Source organism: Chelonia mydas, chromosome 6, assembly GCF_015237465.2.
Source record: "Chelonia mydas isolate rCheMyd1 chromosome 6, rCheMyd1.pri.v2, whole genome shotgun sequence".
Classification (NCBI taxonomy): Eukaryota; Metazoa; Chordata; order Testudines; family Cheloniidae; genus Chelonia; species Chelonia mydas.
In genome coordinates, this window is record NC_051246.2 from 71,552,903 (window position 1) to 71,568,746 (window position 15,844).

Consider the following 15,844-nt stretch of genomic DNA (forward strand, 5'->3'; position numbering starts at 1 on the left):
ACTGTTCTTATAACAGACAAACTTTTAAATGTTTCAGCACTGAGCCTGTGCTGCTTGCCCCCTCAGACCTCAAGGACACATTCATCCTGTTATAACGCGCTAAGAGGTAATGGATGCAGAACACACTGGCAGTTCTGTACTTCCTCTCTCAAAAGGTCTGTGGGCTGAAAGCAGACCCCTTTGTAATTATCACAATGGTACCGATTAAAATGGAGTTACACTGGTGTAAAACTGGAGTAACAGTAGTGAATCAGGCCCCGGTCTTGATTTTACATCAAAAGCCTGTCACATTCCTAGCCACGGGAAATACCCAGCTTTCCTGGAATGCACCACTGCCTCATCGAACATTTGACAAGGGGCTATCAATTTAGAATAAATCCAAGGACAAACGGTGCTTCTCTAGAGCACATACAAACTCTTTACACTGGCTTTAGAAGCACTAGCCAAAATTAAACCAAGTTTATCTCCTGCTATTAAAGATAGATCTTCAATAAAATCATACAAAAAGGGGATTTAAAAATACACACCGCTAACACATGCATCTATAATCCCTGAAACTTTCCAGAGTGAGATCAGTGTAAAACCTCTCTTCCAAATAACTCGGGACCAGGTGCCTTCCAAATAATAAAACAATGTGTTCACACCAAAAATCAAAATATATTAAAAGCCTCTATGCAACTCCTAGTATGAAAAACAAAAATATCTCAAAAAAGCCCATAATGCACCAGCAATATGAAATGAGCACAGGCTACATTTCCCCATCAAATAAACAGCTCAAGTTAAATGGGGAGAACACATCAGCAATTCTCATGACCAGAAGGAGAACCCAGAGGGATATTGCATGCAGTAGAGAAAACAACAGCAGCATAAAAATGAAATGGCTCAAAGGAATTCATTATCACATAAGGTGGGGTGCAGAACAATAGGATTCCAGGACAATAGTCAGTGAGGCCAGTTCACAAACTGCCAGTCGCAGCTGGATAGACACAGCATTATTTTAGATTATAAATCTTCAGCTCACCACTGCCTAATCAGTGCTCTCACTTCTCCAACTTTCTGACGCTCTTTTTTTGCTCATTCACCTTGGGACACTCTCAGAACATGCAGGCATTGCACCAATTAGCTGGTGAAACAGATCACCTCCCTTGCTTCCTACCAAAACTGTAAACAATACAGCTCTGAAAGGAGCCTCACAAAATAAATACATATCCCTGAGGATGGAGCATCTTAATGCTTCCGTGGACCTTGTACCTAGACCACTTATAAGACAATACTCTTACACCTCAAGAAGCAACCCAGTTCTATACAGCCGGTTATGCGCAGATTCTGAAGGCAAAACAGGAGCAGATATTACATATCTATAAAACATGGACTCTTACTCAAGACCCTCAGCTCCTCTGCTCCACACAGTGACTCCGGACCAATGGGCTATTCCTTCAAATTCAGCCAGCAATCCAAAATGCCCTGGAACTGTCTGCCGATATCCAGTGACCACACTGACAGGTCGAAACTGAAAACAAGCTGTAAGCTGACCAACCTAAAATGTTCCAGACTAGCAAAGAGGTCACCAAACAAGTTTTCCAAATTGCTTGTGCTGGTGTGGCACCCATTCAAGCCTCCAGCAAGAGAATGTGACAGAGACAAGTCTCACCTAATGCCGAATGAAACGGAGCGTCCGACACAGACTGCGCCTCAATAAGGCAAAGTTGCAGCTGCTGGAATGATGGAGAGTCTGCTATAAAAAGCACATTGCTTTACAGCTCTAGCATTTTGGCTAGAAAAGGCTGCTTCATGGCTCAATATTGAGGCATCCCAGAATAATTATTGCTTGCATGTCAGACAGGAGATACTTCAAGGAAAGAAAACCTTAGTCATGCTCAGTGAAACTATGCACACAGAGTTTCCTCCTGCCCACTCTGCTCCCAAAGGGAGGGGAAGGTTCTTGTAATTCTTTCAAACAACCAGTCTGGCAAGACCTTCATTGCTTTGGCATTTTTATATCCAGATTTTAACTCAGAGAGTCATTTGAGGAGGAAAGAGAGGGAAAATCCAAAAATCTTTATGGATCCAATTCTATTTTGATCCCATGTGAGCCTGCTCAGGGCTGCAGATATTCCCCTCCGCCACCCCGCTTTCCCAAATTAATGTCTGCACATAAAGCCACATATTTTACACTGAACTGATCCACAGACCTAAAAGCCCAGACAGTCCTCCCAGCTGAGTTTGTTCTGTTTGAAACTCAGAGCTCAGTACTTGAGTACCATTGTTTAGAGGAGGATCACTGGATAAATTTAGATCTATTCCAGAGTTTCCAGTTTGTGGGGTTTATTTTTAGACACATTTTGTTTACTGTAAGAGCAAAAAAATCTGACTAGCCAGCAAAAGTCATTCCCTTGGAATGATATCTTTTAAAAGTGACCCTCCCTGAAACTTCCACTCCTGGGGCTAAGTTAACAATGAATACAGCAGATCTTTAGGACCTACCAGTGCTTTTCACAAAAAGAAAAAAAAAAAAAATCAACACTGCAAAAAAACATATAAATGGCAGGTATTTTTCAGTATGTACCTTGCATAAATCTAGCCGCCAATTTTTGACAGGGTGGGTTTTTAACATAGACCTAGAGCTCTCTAGCCATAAAGTACCAAGTTCTCCTTGACAGGATGTTATGTACCTGTCTCAGCATTGCTTTGAAAAGTAGTTTTCTGACACCATGTTCAGCATTAATAAAAGAGCTGTGACATTCAGTACAGATTACAACACAGAATGAAGTGATGCTGGATGTACCCTGCCATTAGATCATAGAGAAGGTTTTAAATCCAAAAATCCAGAGATGCAGAACAAGCAGTACAAGAAACCAGTGTAAAGCCAACAAACAACAAAAGCAAGAGAAGCTGAAAAAATACTCTTGATGAGGAATAAGAACAACCTCCTGCAGTAAACCCAAGTCCACCTTTAAATGTCCCACACAAACTAATATCTAGCTTCCACAACTGTTCTCCCTCTCTGCACCCCTCACCTGATAAGTCCAGCTGTCTTGTGTGGTGGTGATTTCTCCACCTGCTTCCCTCTTTGCTTCATGTCAGCTAGCCGCTGCCGCATGCTGATGGTCATCTCAGAACTCAGGCGCCAAATGAAGATACAGCTGGAAGTGGGGAAAGAGTGAACAAGTTACATTTCCTTTCAGTCCAGTGTCATTAATATTCTCCTTCAGTGAGGCTAAGAATTTCCTTTCTGGTTTTGGGAACCAGCCTAAAGGGAGAAGACAGAGCCCGGTGGGCACAACTAGAGTGCATGGTACTTTGGAGACAGACATGTAAGGAAGCTCTTCTCCCACCCCTGGCCTGACCACATGAAGGCTCTCCAGCTGCAGGGACTTTTCTGTTGACAAAAGATGCTCTGAAGCTCCTCTTCTGGGGATGTAGGTAAGATTTTGTATATTTGTTAACTTTTGTATATAGCACCTAGACGTTACGGCCGTAAGTGCTAAAAAACCCTTTAAAGACACAAAAACTATGGGGCTTCTCAGGCTGGGGAACATCGTATCCTCACAGCATGTCCAATTAGCAGGGAGTAAAATGACCTGCATTTCACCAACGTTCAACCTCTTCTCAGTGCTGAATGATTCCCCCCCACCCCCCACTAATCCGCTGGGTCTAATTATACAGAGGTAGAAACAGGGAAGAAATGGTACTGTCATTAACAAAGGACTACACTCCTTTTGGCCCTAAGCGGGATTTAGTAGCGTTCCTAGATCCCATCAAAGGCCAGCAAGCTGGTATTCCAAGGGGGTGGTTGTAGCCTCCTTCCAGGCTACAAAGAAGTTCGCTTTGAACTGTCCAACTATGACTTTTTTTAAAAAAATCCTGTTCTTCTTATCTCAAATCAGAGGTGCTTGCAACCGCCTCTGCAAGCACTGGTGCCCCATGATTTTTCTGGAGGCACAAGTTGGTCACATTTTTAAAGAGACAGCACTTATATGTCACACCTAGTTGCAAAGGTTATGATCTAGTATAAACTTTGTAGAGGGGAGCCCAGCCTATGAAGTTTGGATCTAGATTCAAGCTTGCCCAAAGTTTACACAGGATCCAAACACACATTAAGTTTCATCTGATAATGAACTGATGCCAGTACCGTCGACGGAGCATAGGTGTAACAAGCAAGAAAGATGCAAGAAACATTGCTAAGTAAGTGGGGAGCCCATTCTACACAACCTGAAGTTTCCAAATTTCCTAGAGTGTAGCCTCATGTAGATGCCATTAGGGTAACACAATCCTATAAAAAAATTTTGGTACTTCTATGTACTGGTGACCAGAGCTGGTTGAAAAAAATGTTGACAAAACTTTTCCCCATCGAAACATATTGATTTCAACAAAAATTTCATTAGGGAAGTTTCTCAGGTCCTCAGTGGAATTTCTGGTAGTTGGGGCTCTCACCTGAGATGTGGGAGCCCCAGGTTCAAGACCTTGCTCTACCAGATTTGGACCGGGGACTTGAACCTGCATGTCCCAGGGAAGTGCTCTATTCTGGAGTTGGGGTGGGCATTTCTCTCTCTCTCTCCCCATCCCCCCCCCTCAAATTTTTTCATGGAAAAAAAAATCACAATATTTCATTTTGGTTCCACAGGGGAATGAAAACAAATTTCAAAACCTCAAAATGTTTTGCAAAATGGAAAAGTTTTGTGGCCAGCCCTAGTGGTGACTAGATTCAGGAGCATTGTTCCGAGTTATTGAAACCGTGCACATTTACACAGACTTCTCCTGAACAATGAAAACTCCCCAGCTAGTTTTTTAAACAGCAGAGTCAAAGTTGTAAGATGCTGCAGCCAGAAGCTAAGGCAGTGGTCTCCGAAGTGGGGTGCGTGCACCCCAGGGGGTGCACAAGACCATCCCTGGGGGTGCGTGGCAGGAGGAGCGCCGCTGGCACGGCGACAGCAGTGCTCCCGGACTTTTGATTCTTCGGTGGCATGCCGGCGGCAGCCCGGCTCTCCCCGCTCCATCTTCGGCAGCACGGCAGCTCTGTTTTTTGTGGGGTTTTTTTTGCTTCCCTAGAGCTGGCCCTGGGGGTGCACGATCCAAAAAGTTTGGAGACCACTGAGCTAAGGCACCCTTGGGCTGGCCAGCTGCATTCCTTCACAGGGCAGCTCTCTCTCTCACACGCACAAAAACAACAATAGTTATAATTCCGGGATGTGACATCAACAGCATGAATTACAACTGAGAAAGCAGACCCAGCCTGTTCATGACGTATCCCATTAGGGCAGGTCAAACCTAGAGATAACTCATGGGCAACATCACAGAGTTTAGGGACACAAAGCTCTGCATAATCTTGCTCCGCCTGCTACTCAGCTCCAATCTTCTCCACAGCTCCACTCACTAAGATTTCCTGGGATGTGCAACACCTGTGTGGGATCCAGGAAGCACAGAGATTGTTTTGGACATCACAACACACCCATCATAATATTGCAATGCCCTGAACGTGTGTGCTCCACCTGCTTTGCAGAGGTGGTTTAACTCCTGTATGAAATGGCACAAAACCACAGGCTGACATTCTACTAAAGGAGGAGAGGGAGTTAATATCACAACAGCAAACCCCGTGCTTACCTGTCGCCAGAGACAGAGATCAGGTGTTTGCAATCGTTACTGAACTTCATCCCAGTTACAATCTCTGTGTAAAACAGAACACAAGAACAACGCCTCTTGAAATATGCCACTGTGCAGCACAGATCATTGGCAAAATGGATTTGCTGGGCTCAGCTCTGTACTCAAATATTGATCAGATCCAGCATGTTTGCATGGAGGAGAGATACCCAAATTCCCCTATCACATCTAGGTGGTCCCTCTAGGTCAGAATTAAGATTTATTGATGCATAATAGTGTGTGACAGCCCACGACTGAATGAACATGAAGAATCAGCAATCAGCCCACCTTGGAAAGTGATCCTTCAGGGTACTGTTGAGATGTATTGTACAGAGGATTAGGATTCCCTGGAAAAGGAGTGGCTGGTTTATAGTCCGTTTGACGTGGCTGATAAACAGTAAAACGTTTTGCAGAATTTTTATGAGATTTTCAAAATTAAAAAAAAAAAAAGTTGGAATTTCAATAAATATTTTTGATCGTCAAAATTTCAGCCAGCTCTACTCCTGGTCAAAGGAACCCAAACATTTCCAAGGTGGGTTTTTTTGTTTGTTTTTTAATTGAAAATTGAATCACCAATTAAAAGTTTCATTCAAAATTCAGAAAATATTGACCAGAACTATATGCCACAGTATAACCTGCAGCTAAAAACGCATTTGCTGAAGCTTCTGCAACTCACCTGAGTGCCCATACATTGTGGCCACACACTCGCCGGAGTAGAAATCAAAGATGGAGAGGTTCTTGTCAGAACAGCTAGTTGCAATGTAGAGACCCGAGGGATCAGTCTGCACCTGGTTGAGGAGTACAGGAGGCAGAACGGGCTGGTGAGAAAGTACCTTAGACATATGCACAAGAAATGCCCAGAATGCCAGAAAGAGGGGCACACGCACCACAGAAAGAAAGGTTTAGAGTCACCCGAAGCCCTGTACTCCAAAAGGGCATCAGCATAGGTGCTGAAACTAGGGGTGCTGGAGGTGCTGCCACACCCCTGGCTTGAAATGGTTTTTGTCTAGTTCCCTGAGTTGAGGAAGGCCAAGTAAAACTAGACCATCCCTGACAGATGCTTGCTCACAAGTTCTTTAAAACCTCCAATGACAGGGATTCCACAACCTCACTTAGAAGCCTATTTCAGTACTTAACTATTCATAGAGTAAAAGTTTTTCTTAATATATAACCTAAATCTTCCCTGTCACAGATTAAGCCCATTAGTTCTTCACCTACCTTCAGTGGACATGGAGAACAATTGGTCACCATGCTCTAATTAACAGCACTTCACATATTTGAAGACTTATCAAGTCTTCCCTCAGTCTTCTTTTCTCTAGACTAAACATGCCCAGGTTTTTTAAACCTTTTCTCATAGGTCGGGTTTTCTAAACTTTGTAACCTTTTTGTTGCTCTTCCCTGGACTCTCTCCAATCTGTCCACATCTTTCTGAAAGTGTGGCATCCAGAAGTAGTCACTGTACTCCAGGTGAGGCTTCACCAATGCCAAATACAGCAGGACAATGCCTCCCACATCTCACATAACACACCCCAGAATATTTGCCTTTTTCACAACTGTATCATATTGTTGACTCATATTCAATATGTGATCCACTATAATGCCCAGATGCTTTTCAGCAGTACTACTTATTCCCCATTTTGTAATGCGCATTTGATTTTTTCCCCCTATCTATAGTAATTTGCACCTGTTTTTACTGAATTTCATTTCATTGATTTCAGACCAATTCTCCAATTTGTCACAATTTTGAATTCTAATCCTGTTCTCCAAAGTGCTTGCAATCCCTCCCAGCTTGAGGTCAACTGCAATTTTGTAAGTATAGTCTGCACTCCATTATCCAAGTCATCAATGAAAATATTCAATATCAGACCCAGGACAGATCCCCATGGGACCCCACTAAATACATCCTCTCACTTTGACAACAAACCATTGATAACCACTCTTTGAGTAGTCTTTTAACCAGTTATACACCAACATTATAGTAATTATAGATAACATTACTCTCACCCATGCCCCTACTCAGCCGCCAAACCATCCAGCAACCTTATGACAAGGCCCCCAACCCAACCCACTTGTCAAAACTATCACAAGAATTACATCTAGCCTCCTTCCCAAATGCCAAAATCCCCCACAGCACCCCAAACCCAATCTGAGACTAATGTTGATGGTCTCTGAAGGCCCCCACCACTAACCCCCTTTAATTACTGATTTGGGGTCCACTATTTTTGGTTGATCGTGGTTCCTTTAAGGTTTAACCCTATCCCAGGCCCAGAAATTATAGTTGGGAAAGTTACATAAAATACCAAATCTCTCCAACACCCAAGATCCAAGCCTTCAACATGGAAACTAGCCATAAGTTTCGTGCTGTTGGGAACTTGTCCTAGCTAATATCATCATCAAACCTCCAGTTTACACAATTCCATATTGCCTGATAAAAAGCAATGCAATAAAAAAAAAAACCTCAAATGACTTGTCAACATGTCAACTGCTGTACTTCTACATTTGCTATGTTACCCTCTCTGCGTGCTCGGTTCTGGAGCTGTTACTACATGCATGCTTTGACAAACTTTAGAGAAGCAGGAGTACACAAGTCTCAGTTTGGGGGAGGGTGTGTTGTTGTTTTTTTTAAACTACTGGTAACAATTTTGGTTATTCTGGTTTGGTCAATATATTTTTCACAGGGTTCTCTTTTAAAATTCCAATTCTATATATGATCTCAGACTCCAAACAAGTTTAAATACCAGAGCCAAGCATGATTGCCCAGTTACACAGTTACCTTCTAAAAAGTAAAAAACGGGCTGAAAAACGGAAAAATCCTTATGCTGCTATACTTTATTAGTGCTCAGTAGTACAGCACTCTCTCCAGGTCAGCCGAAGCAAATATTTAAAAAAAACAACAAAACCCAACACCAGTAATATTTCATTGTTTGGGGCTGCAAAGAATTGAGCACCTAATAAGATAGAGCAGCCATTTTTCATTTTCAGTGCCTTGGTTTGTAAGTGTAGTAGGGAAGGGGGAACTATAGCAATTGCAGATCAAGTGTAATTACCTGTCTGAACAAAAGCAGAGAAAGGTGAATATGCAGGCATCGCGTTTGTCAGGAGAGGCGCAGGGCTAGGAAACAAGTGGGCATGGGATCCCAGGGTAGAGGTGTACTGGGGCAGAGGTGCACACACCAGCATGCACAGAACCTGCCTACACAGCACTGGGCTCTAGCGGCGTTCCAAGTCCCTCAGGACAGCAGGGTGTTTCAGCATGAGAGTGGCTGGGTTTAATCTATCCTTAAGCCTCTCATCTGTCTGAAGATCTCTTTCTTGGCGGCACCCTCTCATTTCCTTGGTTTCACAAATTTCTCATAAACACTGAATGCCAGCAGCTGCAGCATGTAATCGTAAAGCAAATAAACACACGGGCTAGAATGAGCTCTTTCCAAATGGAGCTCAGGGAAAAAGCAATCACATCCAGACGTCCCAGCAATGGCCAAGGACTACAAGGGAAAACAGAGCCAAGGCAGGAGTCCAAAGACTGCCTTGTATGTAGTATGACACTGCCGGTAAGTGCCTCCAGAGCCAACAGGAGCAAATGCTTTGGTTCTTGTAAGCACCACATAGGCCAAATTCTCTTCTGATGTATATTGGTGCAAGTGCATTGAATTCAATGGAGCATGGCTAATTTAGACCAGCAGAGAATTTGGCCCAATGTATCACTTGAAATACAGTGAGAGAGATTAAACAAACACATATTCATTTATCCTCACTTTGGACTGAATTAGCCCATGTGTGTTTACCCAGACTGTGGGTGGGGCGTGATAAGGGCTAGTATTTGCGGCTAGGTGCTGGGAGGGATCTTTGAATTGGATTTCATCATTAGCTAATTGTTTTATGCACGTGGGATGAGGAGCAGCTGCTGCCTGAGTATTTGTCTTGGATACAAATGAATTTGTAAATGAATGTCTTGGGTCCCCAGAGCCTAGGATAGGCAGTTTTTAATATAAACTAGATATCAAACAACAAGAAATTCATGAATAAATGCTATCTATAGTCCACATTTGCACTTCAGAGGGAAAAGTTCATACACCAAAATATCCTGGATCCATCCCTCACTTCCCAGAGTACGAGATTCAGCTCCAAAGAGCCAGGAAAAGAAAGAGAGAACAAGTGTGTGTGGGGAACTCATAGGGATGGGAGGGGTGTCATGCTTGAATTTCTGGAGATCTTACTTTAATGAGAGTGCCATCTTCACCTTGGGAGCCCTTGTACAGCTTCTTCTGCTTCCCACTGCTTATGTTGAAAATCCTGAAGGCGACACAAGCCAGAACTCATCACATCCATGCATAGTTCTCTGCTTTTTCTCACAAGCCTCCCTCCCCTCCCTCCAGGACAGGCCTCTCGCACAGTCACTGTACGGAATGGAGTGGCAGGATGTAGGGTAAGTGGCCACTTTAAGAGGAGCAGAAGTATGCCAGCCATAATTCATAAAGCTCATAACCATTTAAGTGGTTAAAGAAACAGCCTGGGAACTAGCATGGTGGCCCAAAGATCACATTATTCAGTACCAAGTCCAAGATCTGGGTTTGAATTAACACTCTTTCTTGATTCTCATACTGGTACAGTGAAGAGTATGGAGCAATCAGAAGAGAGGGAAATGAACCTCTTAGCACTTAATGACAGCTATTGGCCATATATTACGAGTGACACTAACCAAACTCTACTCAGCTGTCCCAGCAGTAAGACAGCTGTGGCTAGGGGTGCTGGAACAATTTGTACAGTGGGGGTGCTGAGAGCTATTGAACCAAACTGTAAACCCTGTAGTATATGATGGAAACCACTTAAAGCTAAGGAGTGCAGCAGCAAACTAGTTCCCATACAGATGGCTGTGGCCCATTCATTAAGAGGCAGGTTATATTTAGGGGTAGGGGAGCAGAGCTTCTATTTAAGCAGCGGTGCAACCCAGACCACCTATCACTGCCCAACTCCTGGGAGCGCACCAAAATCCAACCACATATGAACCAACCTGATGTTACGGTCTTGACAGCCAATAGCAGCATATTTCCAGCTGGGGTCCACATCCATGTCATACAAAGTGGTCTTCCTAACGACGTGGTGTGTCCGGGTAAACCGGACCCCGTCGCCCGTCTGAGCACAGGGGTTAAAAATTAGCGAAAGCCACGTAGTTAACTAGTCATAACAAACTTTTAAATGTGCATGACTTCCCCAAAAGCAGCTAGCCTGCATAAGCAAACCACGCCCTACACTGACTCCTGCTGGGAGAGGCAGTGATTGGAGGTGCAATGAAGTTCTTCCCACAGCCAATGCTCTTGCACCATTCCCTACGATGACTTCTGCTGGGAAGAGGAATGGGTTCCCTAACCATTCCCTGCAGTGACTGCTGCTGGGAGAAGCTGGGACTGGAGCAGCTGTGCACTTCCTTGTGGCTAGCATATCTAACAATCTCCTACACTGTCACATTTGGAGAGGCCAGGACTGGAATAGCAACAAACACTGCTCGCACACCTTTCCTTGAAGGAGCTTCTCGGTGCAGAGATTATAGAAAAGCATGTGATGGCTATAACTAAGTTACCTTCTGTGCAGTACGGAAATAGACACTCTTATCCGCTCCACAGCTGATCATTCGCACCTTCCCATCGTTGGCTGGGAGAGAGAGAAAAACAGAAAGGGGTCAGTAAATGAACAGGAACCCAACAAGCAATGGAGGAGATTATGTTCTATTTACCCCATTCCTACTTGCCTATGCCTGCCCCCTGCTCCTGTAAATCAGCCCTGCAGGATGGCACACAGAACAGCAGAAGCCCTCTCTTTCCTAGAGAAGGAACAGTCTCCACCACCACTAGCCCAGAAGGCACCCACAATGAATTCCACATAGGCCTCAGTGAGCAAGCAGACCCATCACGCAACAGGTAGATATTTGATTCTGCAGTGTCCCTCAACACTTCAACATCATTGTAGTGGCCTTATTCTCTGGACACTACAGCACTCCCTGCTGATGTAGGTGGAAAAGGTAGCTCTGAGAACAGCCCAGGAACATATGCTGCACTAACTGACCAATCCAACGTTACAGGTCTTTCTTATTGCCACTCCCATTTCTGCCTTTGAAAGACCAGACTTTCCTGCACTGCCAAAAAATAACCTCCTTAGAAACCAACCGGAGAGCCTAGAAATTGCTTCGCGCTCAGTGTGCGGAAATGACAATCTTTCCAAATTTAGTTAAAGGGGCCACATTCAGTCCTGATAGAAAACGGACATAATTTCAGCGTCAGTGAAATTGCACCCACATGCACCAGGGTCGAACCTGGCTACAGGGCTGAAATGGTGGTCACCGGTTAGTGCACTGCACTGCCCTGCCACCTGAGAGACTCAAGTACAATTTTCAGTCCCTGCCTGCCACTCCTCCAGCCATCAGTAACTAGGAGAGCTGTGAAGGCACAACGCTCTGCTGCTGAGCGGCACGAGGCACTCCATTCCCCCACAGTGACCACCTGCCCTATATTCTCGGCCAATTAATGCTGGCACTGCTACATTTTGAAGAGAGCCTCAACCCGGTCTCTCTCAGCCAGGAGAACAGGAATGGGGTGTAGGCATTTGTGATGGGTTTAAAAAAAAAAAAAAAAAAAAAAAAAGATCATTAGAGAATGTGACTCTCCAAAGAAATATGGAGGGAAAGGATAAGGTGATTCTGACCTTTCTGGCTATGGAAGGGGAAGGAAAGGTAGCCTGATCTGTCCAAGTGATTAAAAGGTTAAACATATCTACCTGCGAACTTCACAGCTGTGATGGGAGAGGAGCAGTATTCCTGCTGCTGTTGGGATCTCACTCCCGCCAGTACAGAGGGGAGTACAGGATCTCTTACCTGCAAACTTCACAGCTGTGATGGAAGATGAATGCTCATCTAGTGTCTGCTGCAGGCTGTACTCCTTCCCAGCATCCAAGACGTGGATCAGTCTGTCCCGACTGGCTGATGCCAGGAGCTTCAACCCTACCAAGGATTTTACAAGAGGGTGAAACCTTCACTCAGAAGTAATTTGCTCCTTTGGTCACGGTTTTAAACATCCTCTCAAGTTAGGCTACAGAAGATCATCACAGATTAGTGCAAGTAAACAGATGTGCACAAGGAAACGTCCTCGGGGTTTCCAACTGTGATAGGGGAAGTAATGATCTGTGTCTACCTGCGTCTACCTAACAGCAAGATGAGGAAGTCTGCTTCAAATTTAGGACCTTTTTTGCAATGCGAATGGCCTCTACTCCGCGAGCTAACGGAGCAGATGATCAGTAGAGGGTTGTTACATATGATGGTCAGAATGGAGTCATTTAGCAACACATACACAAGTCAGTACATCAAAAGGGGTGCACAAATAATCAGTGGGAATAAAGGCTCTGCCCTATTTTACCTGTGTCAGATTTGGAGTACTCCAGGCAGAGGATCTCCGAGTCATGGGCTTCCACCTTCAGCATTTCCCTTAAGGACTGCAACTCATGGATCCTGAAATAGGACACAGATGGATTTCAGTGTGAAAATGGAACCACAGAGTGAAAAATGAGAGACACAAACTAGTCTTTATGCCTATCCCCACCCCCACCCCCACCCCATCCTAACTCTCCTCCAGAAGCCCTAGGGATACCTGAGAGTGCCTATCCTGTCGCCCGAGGCCAGGTGCTCTCCATTGGGGCTCACACACAGTGTGCGAATCCCAACCTTCGTGTCCAAGGCCTGGATGTCAGCCTTGTCTGCGCTCCCGCCAGAGTTGTAATCAGTGTCCAGCAGGGCCTGAGTGTTGTCATCCACATAGATGATTTTCATCAGGTCCTTGGAAAGAGAGAAGGGGACAGTGAAGTATCGAAGCGAAGCAGCGGCAGGCAGACTCCTGAAACTGGAGTGATGGCCAGTGTATTCCTTTCAGTGGCAGTAATAGGCAATGTGTCCCATCTGGGAGGGAGGCCCACAGCAGCAAGCCACTCAGCAGTGACGGGGAGAGATAAGTGGAGTGGGGAGTCAGCACAGCAATGTCATATTATGGCCCTTCTATAGGAGTTGGACAAAACAAGCAGCCTCGGTGCTGGGAACAAGCTGCATTTTCTGTGTCACAGACAGACACCTCAGGGCTAGACAGTACCAGAATGGGGTATGGTGGAAACGACTTCAGGTGTTCTTTAGTGATAACATGAGATGAGCCAAGTCATCAGGAATCTCTGTTGCAAAATAGGTAGGAGACTATTACACAGCGTGCAGATTGCTCAGAAAGGGAGCTGGAGAGTTGGGTGGTGTAGCAGCTCCCTTAGGTCACATAACTGGTACAGAAGCAAATTGCTTGACCCAACCACTGTGCTGCATGAGATTCTTCTCCTTTAACGTCACTGTTTATACATAGTGAGGAAATGAGAGTCAAATGGTTCTGAATCCAGATGCTCAATTTCCATAGAACACCCTTTCATCAACCCTGACAATTAGAAGCATTACGGAGCTGGGAGCACAGAGAGAAACAGTTACACTGTCTTCTGAAGCATTTGAGATGAGACCCTCTGGAAGAGACCAGCGTTGGTGAAACATTGAACTGTTCTGGAATATGAAGTCCTAAGACTCTTACAAAATGCTATTATTTATCTCTGCCCCTACATTTCCCCAGGTCTGAGTAACTTCCCAGACACACATCTCCCCTTATGTGAACTGTGGGCCCTAAAGTGGACACTCATGTGTAAAAGGGAGAAGGAAACCAAAGGCCACTGCAGAGTCTGGGGTCTTACATTGCTGAGGATGTTCCGGTGCAGAGCTGTGCCATGGATGTTGGAACTCTCTGTATTCCACAGACGGATGGTGTTATCAGAAGAGCAGGTGATGAATGAACTTGGGGGCAGGCAAGACTGATTACTGTCCTTCACTTCAGGATACACCTAGAGGCACATAACAAACAAACAAACCGTAAGTGAGACATCATTGTGCCTGGTAGTCTAGTTACCAGCAGCAAGTTCCAAAACAAGGCCAGACCAGACAGCTGCCCCCTCTGTATCAAATAGGTAGAAGAGGACAACAGAAACTCGGCATACCTAGAATCAATTCACTCTCATACTGGCTGGAAAATCACAGCTTCATGTTCATTCCAAATAAACAAATGCTGAGTGGAGTTACTTGGACATAGATGTTCCCTTGAATAAGACCCTCTGCTTTTTTCTAGCCCAATGGGAGGGGAGAGAGCCAGAAACCCTCACCACTTAACAGAGTCCAAACACAGAGCATAAGAGGGCAGCGCTGGACTGTTGCCACAATCATTTGGTACTGGAACACAGCTGGAGTTATCTCAAAATTTGATCCATGAGGAGAGGTTAGTTATAAGAAATACAAAAATGCAGAGGAAAAGCCCCTGCCTGTTCCCTTTTCACATCGTCTTCCCTCCATTTCTGACCAGTCATGAAAAACTTGTGCACTTGCATGGTGTAAGTAACTCCATGAAGTTTCCTACCTCCCCTTCACAAACACACCCCTAACTACACGGGCTGGACGCAGAGTCCCTTACTGGGAAATACAGGCAGCCCCCATCTTACGCTGCCCCTCACCCCAGTACGTGGGCACCATTCCTAGCCCGTCATTACCTCAACACTCCACACACAGGAAGAGTGGTATAAGGCAGAATAAACCTTGCCCACTTTCTTCGGGTCCTTGACATCCCACACATAGAGGCTGTGGTCATTGTAAACGCACGATAGCCACTGGTTGGTAGGGTCGAAGGTCAAGGCAATTGTATCCGGATACTTGGCATCCACCATACCAGAGAAGAGACGGCTGTGCAAAGACAGGACAACAGTAGGGTTAATTTCTGTAGCACTGGGGTGAGAGTGAGAGTGTGGACACAAGACTTGAAGCTAAAATCCTCCAGGAGGGAAGAGTTTGGCGCTAGCCAGAGGAAGGAGTATACAATGGTGTGGGGGTAGAGTGAGTAGTTGGGGAGGTAACCACAATCTGTGAGGTGGAGAATCTGCCTCTTGTGCCAGTCTCTTTCCACACTAAAAAATAAAAGTCCCAAGAGGGGGCTGAACTTCCTACGGTGGAGAGGCCAGTAGGACTGACTGCAAGGCTTCATTTCCTTTACTTCACTCTCCAGCTATTCCATTCACAGCTCAATTCAGACTCTCGCTCTGCAGCATACCGAGAAGTAGACAAGACAAGGGAGCCATCAGATCTTTGGACTCCTAGTCCTTCCCA

At 45.0% G+C, this 15,844-nt stretch overlaps 1 protein-coding gene across 5 annotated transcripts in view; it reads right to left on the minus strand.

Moving 5' to 3' along the window:
* The window catches only part of MAPKBP1 (mitogen-activated protein kinase binding protein 1), a 120,740-nt gene that overhangs the window by 22,287 nt on the left and 82,609 nt on the right, over positions 1–15,844 (minus strand). For all 5 annotated transcript variants that reach the window (XM_027818141.3, XM_043549843.1, XM_043549846.1 and 2 more), the window contains 11 exons: positions 15,235–15,424; positions 14,392–14,538; positions 13,272–13,456; positions 13,041–13,132; positions 12,503–12,628; positions 11,216–11,286; positions 10,649–10,770; positions 9,855–9,930; positions 6,314–6,425; positions 5,602–5,665; positions 3,018–3,143 (listed from right to left, as the gene is read on the minus strand). In XM_027818141.3, coding sequence (XP_027673942.2) covers positions 3,018–3,143; positions 5,602–5,665; positions 6,314–6,425; positions 9,855–9,930; positions 10,649–10,770; positions 11,216–11,286; positions 12,503–12,628; positions 13,041–13,132; positions 13,272–13,456; positions 14,392–14,538; positions 15,235–15,424 — 1,311 coding nt within the window. The remainder of the gene's footprint in view (positions 1–3,017; positions 3,144–5,601; positions 5,666–6,313; positions 6,426–9,854; positions 9,931–10,648; positions 10,771–11,215; positions 11,287–12,502; positions 12,629–13,040; positions 13,133–13,271; positions 13,457–14,391; positions 14,539–15,234; positions 15,425–15,844) is intronic.